Here is a 15723-nt window from a genome sequence, read left to right as displayed (position 1 = left end):
CACGATTTCATAATAACTCCCAGCCTGCTAACTACACTTCACTCGCTTTTAAGTCCTGTCCAGGTATCCTACAGTAACTATTCTGTAAACACCCAAACCCTCCACTTCATTTATCTCTTATCAGTGTTCTTTAGGTAAGACTCAAGAGCCATCAAATCTTTAATCAGGTTTCCACCTGTTTATTTATCTGTGTTGTGTCACACTTCTGTTAAAATATAAATGTGACGGAGACATATTCATAATGTTTAAGATTGCCCGACACTCCATGCAGTCACGTGATGTTGGATATCAGTTAAAGTCCAAAGTTAAATACAAAGTTCGACGGTCTTCTTCAAATTTTGTATGTATCATGTGTACCTGTCACCCGGAAATAATGGTCATAATCAACTATTGACAAAATACTAGAGTATCCCAAAGAATTATCACATTTAGAAATAAATCATGCGTAACTAATTCTTTGCATTCACATGGTCATTAGCATTTTAGACTATCTAGGGATTTGGTATTTTAATTGACATGTTTCATATTGCTTGCTGCTTGCCCATTAAAGAATAGTATCCCTAGGTACACATAAATGACATTGTTATTTTTGGATATGTCTATATCGTTTCTTTGATGATACAGTCAATTTATGAAAAGACGACATTCAACTGTTTGCGTTCATTGTTCCATAAATGTTATTCCTTGCGACAGTGGCAGGTACTTGCAAATCATAGTTTTGAAATATTGTTACCATTTGGTTTATAAGTGACTGCAGCTGTTACTGACGAAGCACGCGCGCACACGGGACCCAGGGCTGAACCGGAACCAACAACAGCAGTACACATGTCATGTATGATTAAACTACTGTTGTGTCAGCCTCTCCATCATTGTGTCACAGCAATATTGGCATATGACACGACATTTTTTACTCTTATGTTTAACTGTAATTACTCACGTGCATTAATTGAAGAGTACGTAACATGACTTCGACCTCAGTTGTACTTACAGTCCCGCTGAAATATGGTCACTTTGGCTTTGCCTCTTTGTAATTCTAGTTTTGCATAGATAAGGAAAAGAAAAAAAAGGTTACCGACAGGTGTCGTGGTTGATAACCTTATTATTACTATAGACAGGTGTCGTGACAGGCATTTCTATAATTTGTATATATTAATACACATGTATATATTCTCTAGCATGAGCCGATAAAAATAATTTTATGCATGCACAAAATTTCTCGACGATCTCGCCGTACAAAGACTTGTGACAGGATGTACAAGTCTGCTTTTTGCTCGGCAAAACTTACTCATAACGTATCCGACGCACGCTAATGTATCAACCAAATATTTTTCAAAGGTTGACATACGCTGGCTAAATTGTCAATGTGTGACTGGCCTAATGGAGACAGATACTTGGTGGATGGTGTTATTATCCTGTTTCATGCTATTTGTATTGAAATTGGTCAGGTGGTGAGAGTTTTCTATCAAAGGTCAATTTCGACCTGCTAGATGAGTTTTAAGCAACTATACTTTAATACGACTTGTTAAACGGGTGTTAACTCCCCGGAATTAGCCGTTTATGAATCCTATTTTTACTGGTAAAAAAGACGTTGTCATCTCAGATGAGAGTTGCTGTTGTAAAGCATGCCCTGAGAAGCTCTACCTTCCGATGTTACAGGTTTCTCCGGTCAAGCTTACCTGTGACTAGTTGAGGCGTGGGGCTAACCATGTGACGGGAGGTTCGCCAGAACAAGACAACTCTTAATCCCGGATTTTACGTGATGAAATTGCGAGACAGATCGATACAACTGTGCCTGTCGCATGTGGTTTCCTCTTCCACATATGACAACTGACGTCAGCAAACCTGTGACGTCAACACGCAAAGAATTTCACGTGATATTGCTGTAAAGAGTAGATGGGCATGTAGGTAAATATGGGTTGGCAAAAACGAAATATACTTAAAGTATGTGAAAACGTTTTCGCTACTTTCGTTGTCTTAGCATGTCTCTTTACGTTGATGACGTCATTGTCGTCTTCAAAGCTTTACAAAAAAGTAAGATCATCATCCGGACGTAAACACGGTGTGTTAAAGGAAGCGAAAGAAAGTTTCCGAATGGCCATGGGAACGAATTTAGATGATCATGACGTGAAGATAGGATATACGACGCCGAAACGTCCGGAACAGAAAGTTGATCGCCCTGATCCATATGTTGATCCGTTTCATCAGTGGTTCAGGGAGCGAAATGTTGTTAAGTACAGCGCTAAAGGTAAACATCCGGTGTTACCGGAAACGGAAGTAATCAATAACAAAGGCGTGTGTAAGAGTGACCCGGTTGATATATTGATATATTTTCAAAGTCGATGGGACCATTTTAAGCGTCGTTCTGTCTTAAGAGAGACATGGGCGAGTTCAAAGACATTCAAGGATATACAGATTAAAACTATATTTGTGTTGGGAAAGTCTCCCGTCAAAGAAGACCAGGTGAAAATAAACAATGAGAACCTTCTCTATCACGACATAATCCAAGGGGATTTCGTAGATAGTATCGCTAATCTCACAATGAAAAGTATCCTCGCCATGAAATGGATAAATGAGAATTGTATACAGGCTAAGTTCATTCTCAAGGCAGATGATGACATGTTTGTCAATATATTTGCTTTAATTGAATATCTAATCTCGCAAATTTACGAGAAGAATAAAGTTGTAATGTGTCACGCCAAGGAAAACGACACTAGTCCCATCGAAAGGAACAAGAATAGTAAATGGTATGTACCACCCAATGTGTTTCCTGGCAGGAAACGCTTTCCGCGTTTCTGTAGTGGTTATACATCAATCTTCACTGCTGATCTGGTCCCAGAATTATACAAAGCATCATTTTCAAATCCATATTTTTCTGTGGACGATGCATACCTTTTCGGTCTGTTGATGGAAAAAATTAAGGATGTGATGTTTTTTGATATTCAAGACAATATGACACTAAACCAGAAGTCAGCCTTAGAAGAATACACAGGTGGCGGTGCCATAGAACATGTGGCGAGCAACGCCTGGGAGGACGGGGCTCTTGAAAAGTTTTGGCAAGCAACTCTCTCAAAACTGACGAAATGGTCCAAGACCCATGCAAACGTAGCTATTGTTCAGCAAAACAGAAATGACGTCATGGGACGTTAAGTTATATTTAAAGGTCAATTATTATAATATCTCATAGCATACAGCAAAACAAAACGCTATCCATCAGACATCGTGGTGTATTTACATGTTCATGTTACACGAGTCTTTAATGTGTGTCAGTGAATGAATGTCAAACAGACGAGTCGTCGATGTAGGATTGACTGATGGGAATGTCACATGTATAAACAGGGTTTGAACTTTAATCAACCTCTCATCAGACTGTTTAATGTCGATCGTGTATTGTGCAATTAGTTCTCATGTTAAGGATATAATACCGGTTAGTTGTTCCAACTGAATTTTACTTTTTATAAATGAAAGACGCGAAGAAACATATAAATAGCACAAGGTGACTCGTTAAGATAAAATTAAAACCGCTTGATGGACAGCTCACGGATAATTATTTGTTTCAAAGTAACAGAATGATGAAATTAAAAAGAAAACCAACACACACACAAACTCACGTGATTTTGCGAATCAAAAGTGGCGTTGTTTGGTATCGGAATGCGTTACATGTTTCAGAATTCATTTATGATGTGCTATCATTGATAATACGGTAGTGTGTTCGAGTCAAAGAGAGATTACAAACATGGTTGACGCCAATGACATATTTATTAACTGGAATGTGTAACATCAAATTTGCCAGAATTGCATGTCTGTCTCACCACTTGAATAAAACAGCTTCTAAACCGACACCGGATGGAGCGATGGTCACGGCAATGTTTACGTGTAAACATGGGCTTCAGGTGACTGATGATACACATGTTGAGTTGCTTGTGCCACGGACATCGTTACATTCTAATGACTTATAACTAAGGGCCTTCATGTAAACATTTACCCTTGCTTTGTAAATAAATAACTTTGTTGACCTTTGTAAATGGAAAACAGCAGTCCAAACAACAAACCAGAATCTCAACCAATATTTAATATGATCTCCGATATGTTTGTATTATGTGAAGAAGGTGATTTCCTGTCTCTTTTCTGTTTTGTTTCTGTGTACTTTTAGGCATGAGTTACCCATCACCTGATATTATATATTTAAAACCAACATTCAAAATTCTTTAAGGACAATTTCAATTTCATTCTTTGGAAATAAGGTTAGTTCTGAATATACTGTGGATGTAACGGTTGACACGCTAGAGGCTGACATTAGGTTTGCCGATTTGCACATGAAAGATAACGTCTTAATCAGGTACTTATCTTACAGGTGTTTAATGTTAGAGATATTGGGGTTATAGGTTCGAAATAGAGATAGATTTCATCCGTTGTTTACTAAAACTCTAAAGATGATGGGTATTTTTCATATTTTTTATTATTTTAATGATGCACATATATTTTATCTAACCAACTCGTCCAGCACCAAGGTAAATGTATAGTATTCTTTGCTAGTTAATCGTCTTGTTGCACTTATGAAATATCTGTATCATGAATATGAATTATATATGAATAATCAGGTTTCATGCTTCATTAACATTCGGCGCTCTGTCCTAACCAATCAGGTTTTATGTTTCATTAACATTTGGCGCTCTGTCCTAACCAATCAGGTTTTATGTTTCATTAACATTTGGCATTCTGTTCTAACCAGTCGGATGGCAAGTTTCACCAACTGTCAGTAATTTACCAACGGTCGGCGAGAAATCGCTACTGTTAATGGATCACGGGCTACTAGAATTTGACAAAGTTTGACGTCAGGCTAAGATATGGCGGTATCCTGTAGCTTATTGTATGCCTTGATAAACGGGGAGGCAGTGGGCTGATTTTGTAACTAAATAACCATTAATCACAGTCTATATGTACGAAATGTAAACACGATGATTGTGACTGTTTACTCAACACTGTTCTTGTGTAATCCATAACGTTTATTCCTTCTTCAATTAACGTAGTCATTTCCCAGATAAACAATCGTTTATTTTCAAAATGGTTGTACAAATTACAAAACAGAAACTAATGAAGTAATTTAATTTACAAAGAAGTTTTTTTTCAAAAATCTTGAAATGGCGTGAGACGTTTACAGGCGTGTTATGGAGGGTACCCAAATGCATTCTAAGAGTGGTTGGAACGGCTATGTCCTAACCACTCAGCTCTTATGCTGTACCAACGATCGATTTGCCGTAACCAACAATCAGGTCTTATAATTCACGAACGGTCGGTGATTTAGACACACCAACAAATTTTCAGTCCTTAGCTACAAGGCCCAATATGTTACTAACATTGCGAACTCGATTCTGTGTGTTGTGTGTTTAAGTGCTGGAGACCGCTGTTGACTGACATTCTAATTACAAAGACTCTATCGCATACTGTAAAAGTGGAAATTTAGGAGAGGGGGTTATTTACGCTACTTACGCGAAGGTCGTTTGAACATTTTGTTATGTACTTCAATTTTACAGACGAAATAAAATGAATTTTTGATCGTATAGTTTACCCATAGAAGTCGCGAAATTATACCAAAACCACACACACATCCTCCCCGAAAATTTCCACAGTTACAGTAGTCATACATTTTCCTGACCATAAAACATAGAGTATTGCAATGTTATTTGTTGAAGGTATTTTATAAATATTGTTTGCAATAGAATTCGGATATGAAAGTCCTATGTCTAAGATGCAAATACATTTGTATTATGTATAAAAATTTTGTTGAATCAAATAAAATAAAGACAATGTTTGTTCTATTTCTTAACGGGAGAGTTGAAATTTATTTTCATTTAAAAATAAAACAGATAATAACGACAGATAAAAAGGAAGAGAAGAAGGATTCTGCACACTTGACAAATTTTTCTTAAAACAAAACAAAAACACGACTTTAACATACTACAAGCTCTTTCCTGCATATGTCCATATCAAGCTCATTCTTGTACAATTAGTTATTAGAGGAACATAGCAATCACAATGACAGCTCATTATAACTGTTTCTGGAGAAGTATTTGATAGATTGAACTTGCAGTGCACAATTACACTAGGTTCTCTCTGCCTTCTCTTACACATATTTAATTTGGAGTGACCAGAGCAAATTTATTGTACAACCATAATTCAAATGAAATACGAAAGACTTTGACAAAAGCAACTGGTAAGAATGGATAGAAAATAATACCAGTAGTTCCAGAAGGGTAAGAGTCTTTTGCTTAGTCCACTACACCTGCCATGGAACTATTGGTCTGTCCAAGCAGGTAATGTCATGTTCTCAAGTGAGAACAATGTAAACAGAGACGGAACCACCAGGCATAGTATCAAGTACGTCCAACTTCTATCGCGAAAGGGACAAATATTTTTCTCGTTGAAATCATGATAGTCACCATAAAATCTCCCCGTGGTTTGAATAGTATGTAGCTCACGAAACCGAGTGTGGTAGATTGTCTACAACTATGATTGAATTCGTGTTACTGAAATCATTACGTAATCAGTCCAGTAAGCGGTATTTAGTCTCGTTACGAACAGCGTTTTACAGTTGTAGAAGACAATGTAAACCTCTTGTCAATACATCCGGGACCTTAAATCTTATAAATGATGTATGTTATTGCTCATGCCAAAAAACACTTTTGGAATCACTTTCAAGTCTAATATATCTGTTCCCATCTTGTTGGTTATATTTGTTGCATGTTTTGAGACTGACTATCACTGAGACATACCAGAAAAAATCCCAATTTACACTCCTCTCTGGCTTGACATGACCGGTAAAACCAGATTTTTTACTATATACCAAAATTTATCACCCAGCTTATTACAGATGACTGAATCTCTAGGACCGTAGAAAAACTCTATCCTTCCTGATTAGAAAGAAGCTCTTTCTCACCTGTAGGTGGTACAAGTGTACGGGTGACACTGAATGGTCGGTCAATTAAGGCCGTTATAATGTGCATGGAACCATACAGAGGGTCAGTAATTACCTGAGAAAGGGCTCATTCCTTACCGTTGACCGACTCAGTTCAGGTAATAAAGGAAATCTCCATTATCATACAGATGTGATATCAACTTTCGGAATAGTCGTGGTTTTAACAACACAATTAAAGTATACTAACTGGTGGGAGGGGGAATTGCGCAATGGTAACATCATTCAGTGTTCTGGACGGGAAAGATTAATGAATATGAACGTGTGAGTTAATAATAAGCATATGTGTTTGTTGTTCTTTTTTTTTATTAAGAAGGTTCTTTGTCATGCGGAGCATAGTTGCTGCTTTGTCCAGACTATAACTTTGCTTGCATTTAACTAGGTTTGTAAAAAATATTCATACATTGGTTATACCAAGGCGACATGCAGTGTACAAATCAGGGTATATAACCACATTTTTAAAGAGTTACTGCCCTTTGTTAAAATTTGCAGAATTTGCATTGTGTGCAATATACCAAAGTAAGGGTCCGAAACCCATTAATTACAAAATTATCGACATTTGTAGATATTTTTGTATATGCTTGTATTTCGTATTTGGAACATAATTGTATTTTGAATTGGTACCAACTGAAAAATGAATTTGTCAATAGTAATTTTTTGTAATATTTGTTTCAAATTTTCTAGTCTTTGACCTCTTGATTGTCTCCCACACAATTTACAATACTCTAGTTGCTATATATATTAAGTATCACCCCTGAGTGAAATATAACTCAACTTTCATAGCTCAAGTATCAGTCTGGATTAGACATATACATTTTTTAGTCTTCTTTCCTCTGCCACACTTTCCATTTTCACATACATTTTTATAGATATGTTGCATTTATATGGCAAAATACAATATTAAAAGACAGGACAATCTACCAAAGAAGTTGTTCCTGGAGAGCATTCACCTGTTCCACCGACAGTCTTGTTTTAAATCATGTTCCCGTTTTGAGAACGTGACATCACTTCCATTGTTGCATGTCGTGGATGAAGCTGACGACGCTACCCTTTCCGCAACACCTGGATATTTCATCTTGTATATTCCGGATAGGAAACGTTAGACAGGTTGAATTGATCTTTATCTCTTTTAATTTGTATTTGATTCTAAATATAGCATCGATGTGATTTTATTTCCAGAGTTGCCAGGGATTTTTCTCTGATATCTAATCCCGATTTTCGTCAATCAATCAGCCTAGAATAAGTACAAATAGTAAATCAGGTAAGAAATAAGTGAAGACAGTAGCCATAAAGATTACATAAGCTTCCATACATGTGTATCAGCTAAGCTAACGTTTGTTACATAAAAAACAGTGTGGATATCCACAATAATATCTTAAATAGGATTATATATACAAGGCATTGTAGGGCTACATTAAGATACAAACGATCCGGTTAAAACACAAATGAGCACACTGCTCGGACCTTTAATGATTACAGAGACAACAGGCTTTTTGCAACCGGTTACCTGCTACCGTATACATGGTATGGGTTTCTGCTGTCGTTATACATGACCCCGTAACAAAGCTAACAACAGCTTCATTGGTGGAAGTCAATGCTGGTCTGCTTAAATAACGGATTGGAATGGATAAGGTTTTTTTTTGTGCTCGAGAATTTTATTCTAGACAGGGTTTCTTTGTTATTTTATAGCACTATCCTGGGAATAAAACACATGTACACACTACTGAAATCGTCCATCAAGGCCTCACCGTTACCAGGATTTTCCCCACAAATACGGGGAAATGGCATTATCTACGAAAGTATAAGACTTTCATGTGGTTGTGCCTTATAATATCTAATTCTTCTCTGTCCTTTGTAAGGAAAGTATAACATACTATTACTCCTCTGAAAGTTTCTTGTCTGATAACTGGACTCCTAAACAAGATGGAGACCAAACAAACAATAAACAGGCGATAAATGTTGTTTTGTACGAAAATAAATATTGAGTACGGATATACATATAGTAAGAGTTTCTAACTTACTTCAATAAATCAAACTAGAAAACAAAGTTTTGTTGAACACGTTTAAAAACCCGAAGACGTATTTCATCAACTCCTGTGGACTACGTTTCCTAATCAGACCAACAGATAAGGCTGAGGTTTACCTGAATCCTACTACAATGGCCTTTCCTGGCATATTTGGGAGTTCCCGCTGACGGCAAAGGTCAACTCAGGTATGCAGTAATGCATTATACCACTATAGTCCGTTCTAGTATTCACACTGGTTTTTGAACATGTCTTTCGGTGAGATCGTCGACTGATAAAAGTTATGATACCTACAAAAGGCAACATAAATGGTGTTGAAAAGGGACTGTCTATTTAATATATCTGGACAAAGTATCTGCACGTTTTAAGTAAAGAAAATACTTATTGAAGCAAACAGCAAATATCTCCATACATAGAAAATACAAACAAAACTTCCTTGTTCACCGTTAGTCGTGATCGCTTATGCGTTCACAAAAAAAACTAAGCCAAAAATCAGCAGTATTGAAAAGGGACTGTCTATTTAATATATCTGGACAAAGTATCTGCACGTTTTAAGTAAAGAAAATACTTATTGAAGCAAACAGCAAATATCTCCATACATAGAAAATACAAACAAAACTTCCTTGTTCACCGTTAGTCGTGATCGCTTATGCGTTCACAAAAAAAACTAAGCCAAAAATCAGCAGATTTACACGGAAACCCCTGAAAACGTATAATGAGAATATGACCAAGTATCAGTTGCTCAAAGCTTTGTAAAAATTCACCAAAGGGAAGTTAAAAAATTGTTGCCATTGAAAAAACAAGGATTTGAAAACTGAAATTGACGCTCAAAATGTTAACCTGGTCTGTCTCAACAACTCTGCAACTGTGAAATGATAAAACATATTCACAATTCTGTTGAATTCATATTGAAAAATACACTAACCAGTGGTTATCTAATACCAAACATTTAGCAAATTGGGATCAAGTGTACCGGAACGATAAGCATATTCTGCTTCATTAGTGACATCCGCAATGTAAATCACTACACAGCTATTATCTCGTATTCGACAGCCTGACATACACATAAAAACACTCCGCCAGAATGGAAACCCTGACTCGGGAAACATTTTATCATCCAAGTGTATAATATATCTGTCATATGCAAACCTTGCGTTAATAAATAGCACAATAGGGGGTTTATATACCGACCAAAATAAGCACACACTACCTGTCACTATCACTAAAGCTAAATGTCAGTGATGGACAAAATTTTCGTATAAAAGACAGATTTGTCTCCGGTTTAATATTTCTGGACACGTATCACTTGCTGAGAATCCACATAATCTGTTTTGTCGAACAATTACACTGAAGCTTGAAATGTGACACCTGTATTTAACTCTTCCTTATCATTCATTTATACAACAAATCATAACATTGGATCAAATTGTAATTACTTATTTATTTATGCAATAACGTGCGATGTCTGTATCTAATTATAATATTATAATGTAGTACGTGTACAATGTGTTGTGACTTCTTTAGAATCACATATCCTCTAAGGAAAGGTTGTCGCATTGTCGATGACCGTCGGGACTCGGTGTAGCTTAGTATAATCCAATACTTTATCTTACAATCACAATACGTTTGTATCGTTTCAATCTATCCTTGTACAATTAAATCATAGGTACTGGTGCTTTATTGTTTAGTAGTTCACTGAGCTGTATATATTATACTGTATATATTGTATAGATTCGAATACCATTTGTAAAGGTGTTGAGATAGAAATAAAATTCTATTGAACTCGATCATAAGTCAACCGGAATATCGGAAGAGGTTTACATTTGAAGAGATAGATATGTTCCTCAGAATGTAATGTTCATCCTTCCTACACAGGTCAACTTCATAGTTAAAAGTGTAATGCTTCCTAAACGTGTTTTGTGTACATTTCCAAAGGGTGTAATATTTGACTGTCTAAAAAATGTTTAAAAAATAAACCCAAACATGCAAGTGTATACTTCTAATTAATAGGTAAAGTGTGTGTGTGTGTATATATATATATATAAGTAAGATGTTTAGATATATCAACCTTTGACTTTCTATTTCGTAATTATGGCTTCAATGACATACCTTTACGAATAATGTCTGGATCTATATATACATACATAAAAAAAACAATATGTATAAGTTTTACTGTTGAAAATGTTACCATAGCTACATCTCCTTGTTGACGACGTTACCATAACTACATCTCCTTGTTGGCGACGTTACCATAACTACATCTCCTTGTTGGCGATGTTACCATAACTACATCTTCTTATTGACGATGTTTCCATAACTACATCTTTTTGTTGGCGATGTTTCCATAACTACATCTTCTTGTTGACGATGTTTCCATAACTACATCTTCTTGTTGGCGATCATAACCAGATCCTATTTTCTTTTAAGTGCTTTTTTACTTGGAGTAAATGGGAACTATTTTAAAGAAAAAAATTGTAAATTGTCTGCTGCTGGGAAAACAACATATATACATGCCAACAATATCTTATTTTATATTGACAAAGTGTCAAAATATGATCAACGGAAGGGATAATATGAAGCCCACCGAAGTAAAATTAACCATGCGTTTAGCAATGTTTACCGTTTTCTACTTCACCAATGACACGCCCCAATTAAGTTTAGGTAAGGTAACCGTTTTCAACTTCGTCAACAACACCCGCCATTTAAGTCTAGATGAATTCAAGTAATGTCATGTTCTCAAAATAAGAACTTTGTTCATAACAAACAAGGATCGAAAACATATTACATCGTACACAAAGAATTTGCACAATTTCCATTCAGATCAGGATGCCGACAATAAGGCTTTCTTATAGTTCTTATAGTTTACATGGATCTCTCGAAACTCGGAGTTATACGAAAGGTTATGGAAGCGGGAATTAGAAAAGGATGATTCACGAAAGGGAAACTGATCTTTGTTTGGTGTCAGTGTCTGTCTAGTTATCTTTTTTCAGACAAGACAATATGTCTAATATCGGGAGTGAAAAATCTGTAAGGTCTTGTCTTCTTTTTCGCTAAGTTCTGCAATAGTTTTGTATGAAATCAAATACCAGTCAGCCAAGTCAGCAGTTCATTACTCATTTCAATGCTCTGTAGGACGTTTTAAACGGAAAGGGGGGGTGGGAGCGAATAAGAGAGAGAAAGCTATCAATAGCAGAGAATGAAGACGTTTATGAACCACAAACGCGCTTCCCTTGACATCGTCTTTTATCTGACTACATATTATGGTGTACGTGTTTAAACTTTGTCAATTGTTTAATCGTACTTTCTGGTAGCGGATCGCTTTTAAAATACATTGTATTTCATGAAAGAGTACAAGATTTTTTGTAACCATTGAAAAATAGAAAGGAAAATGGCAGCTTCTTTGCAATAGATTTATAGAAGATTTAAACGTAATTTATGGTTAATACACTGACTACCGTGAAAGAGTTTGAAAATCCAGAACCTATTACCGGTTAAATAAACATGTTTCAAGGTAACCAGGTCCATTTTACTCAAAGGTTAGTAAGAGTTTACCAACGGTAAGTAAAAACTTCAAATTGTTGCCACAGAAAATACAAGAGCGTTTAGGTAAAATTAACGCTCAAAATATATCATTCTCGAAAATCTACAACTGTAAAATAATAATGGTCTCGTTATTGTTTTATTGGTGTTTGAAAATTCACTAATCACTAATGTTCTGTATACGGTAGACAATAGTCATCATAAATAACCATTAAAAACAGTCTGCCATAAATTATCATTTTTAACTAAAAATAGTGCAGTAGTTGTTTATTACATTTCATTTGAATTTTTTTAAACCAACCGTTTCTTATTTAACAAGCTTCTCCCTTGACAACTTCCGGCCGTCTGTCTCCATCTTTTCAATTACAAGTAATGGGCTCTGAAGAAATATTTTTTGATTGGTTAAAAAAGATACATGACGTAAATAGAAACTCCCTTTTATTAAAAATAGAACAAAGCGATGCAATGTGATCAATTATCCGGTTTACAGTGCAATATCAATCAAAATTGTAGAACACGTGACCATGTCTTGAGAAATGCAAAATGCAGAATAAAAACAACAATGTAATAATATATTAAATTGCGGTTGATATACAGAACGCATGTATATGTTGATCCTCATTGGGGTGTTATCCTCCCTCTTCGTGGAAAAGTCGAGAACTGACACTGCTACCTGCGGGGTTTTGGGCACCAAGACTGCCACAACAAACCTGCCATTGGTAACTCAAGACAGGGCGTTTTGTTCGAAAAGTAAAGAACATTATTTTGTGTCCGTTATAAAACCTAACAATAAGTAATAATATCAATACATGTAAAATACCAAATGTCATTAAAAAATGGTTTGTCTTGATACTTTTTTCAGTTCAGTAGTGTAAAGGAACATGGTAGCAAATATAATGATCCTAAGCAGGGATCACTCTGGGTAAAATTTATTGAGATAAAAAATCTCTATCCTTCAAAAAGAATGAGATTTTTTTTAGAAAACAATGAGATATATGTGATTTTGCCTCAAATTTAGATAAAGACTAAACACTTCACACAGAGTCAAAATTCTTTATTTATAACACATCAGTAATGGAATTTGTAGCAGTCCCTCATTATCGTCTGAAGATAACCCTGGACTTCTTAGATTTCCAGTCACTGAAGGTCTGTTTGAAGGGGGATTCCTGCAAGCTTGGTCCCTCTATCATTATTCGCAGCAGCGTGTCATTTTCGACCACAGTTGATTCATTAGTCGTTTTGTCAGCACCAGCAAAAAACAGTCTTCTTCCGAGTGTTTGCATTTGGAAGGTCTCGGATGTTATCCTATGGTTGTTTTAAGCGCGTTATAAATAACAACAAGATTAGGAAGTCAAAATTCATGGTTTCAGTTTCCCTTTATGGCATAACACCCGTTATAAAGATAGCCAAAAAGGAAACAAATCCGCCTAAAAATTAGGATTCTACATCCGATAAGGAAGTAAGAACGTTCGTGAAGAATACCGGTATAATTAAGTACACAAATTCCTGTGAGACCTTAATATACACGAGTTTATTATTATGAAATACATACAACTATTAAGTACGCGTGTTCTTTTAAAACTACAGTGTACGCAGGTTCCGTTTAGACTACTATTGTGTACTCGGGTTCCTTAAAGGCTATCATTATGAACAAGGGTTCTTTTAAGGTTACTCTTGTGTATTCGGGTTCCTTTAAGACTATCATCAAGTACACGGGTTCCTTTAAGAGTATCATCATGTACACGGGTTCCTTGAAGAGTATCATCATGTACACGGGTTCCTTTAAGAGTATCATCATGTACACGGGTTCTTTGAAGACTATCATTATGTGCACGGGTTCTTTTAAGGCAACTCTTGTGTGCTCGGGTTCCTTTAAGACTATCGTTATGTGCACGGGTTCTTTTAAGGCAACTCTTGTGTACTCGGGTTCCTTTAAGACTATCGTTATGTACATGGGTTCCTTTAAGACTATCATCATGTACATGGGTTCCTTTAAGATTAGCATTATGTACACGGGTTCCTTTAAGACTATCATCAAGTACACGGGTTCCTTTAATACTATCATCATGTACACGGGTTCCTTTAAGACTATCATCATGTACACGGGTTCCTTTAAGACTATCATCATGTACACGGGTTCCTTTAAGACTATCATCATGTACACGGGTTCCTTTAAGATTATCATCATGTACACGGGTTCCTTTAAGACTATCATTATGTACACGGGTTCTTTTAAGAGTACACGGGTTTCTTTAAGACTATCATTATGTACACGGGTTTCTTGAAGACTATCATCATGTACACGGGTTCCTTTAAGACTATCATTATGTACACGGGTTCTTTTAAGGCTACTCTTGTGTACTCTGGTTCATTTAAGACTATCATCATGTACACGGGTTCCTTTAAGACTATCATCATGTACACGGGTTCCATTAAGATTATCATTATGTACACGGGTTCTTTTAAGGCTACTCTTGTGTACTCTGGTTCATTTAAGACTATCATCATGTACACGGGTTTCTTTAAGACTATCATTATGTACACGGGTTTCTTTAAGACTATCATCATGTACACGGGTTCCATTAAGATTATCATTATGTACACGGGTCCCTTCAAGACTATCATCATGTACACGGGTTCTTTTAAGACTATCATCATGTACACAGGTTCCATTAAGATTATCATTATGTACACGGGTTCCTTTAAGGCTATCATCATGTACACGGGTTCCTTTAAGACTATCATCATGTACACGGGTTCCTTTAAGACTATCATCATGTACACGGGTTCCTTTAAGACTATCATCATGTACACGGGTTCCATTAAGATTATCATTATGTACACGGGTTCCATTAAGACTATCATCATGTACACGGGTTCCTTTAAGACTATCATTATGTACACGGTTCCTTTAAAGCTATTATTGTGTGCACGGGTTCCTTCAAGGCCATTTTAATGATTATTAGTGTGTAGTTAAGACTACAAAGTTCGCATGTTCTTATAACCATTGTATAGTACATGTGTTCTTTAATACTACAAAGTACGTGAGTTCTTTTATAGCCTTTGATGTTTTGTTGCATAAGTACACCGGTTGCTTTTAAGACTGATACAAAAAAAGTCTTGTTTTTTATGATGTACAAGCTACTTTAGATTTTCAAATGTCCCGAAATTTCAAAATTGCCAAGGTCC

The 15723-nt window shown here is 36.0% G+C and overlaps 1 protein-coding gene across 1 annotated transcript; it reads left to right on the top strand.

Annotated features, from left to right (window-relative positions):
• The first annotated feature begins 1911 nt into the window (after positions 1 to 1911).
• LOC132553910 (beta-1,3-galactosyltransferase 5-like) lies at positions 1912 to 3203 on the top strand. The gene has a single exon (XM_060218199.1). The coding sequence runs from the start codon at positions 1912 to 1914 to the stop codon at positions 3145 to 3147; it is 1236 nt and encodes a 411-aa protein (XP_060074182.1). The 3' UTR covers positions 3148 to 3203.
• The last annotated feature ends 12520 nt before the right edge of the window (positions 3204 to 15723 follow it).

The sequence above is a fragment of the Ylistrum balloti genome, unplaced genomic scaffold (assembly GCF_031769215.1).
Source record: "Ylistrum balloti isolate Yb309-2 unplaced genomic scaffold, AGI_CSIRO_Ybal_v1 Utg370366, whole genome shotgun sequence".
NCBI classification, from domain to species: Eukaryota; Metazoa; Mollusca; class Bivalvia; order Pectinida; family Pectinidae; genus Ylistrum; species Ylistrum balloti.
Note: the sequence above shows the minus strand (reverse complement) of the source record. Positions and strands in the feature narration are given on the sequence as shown.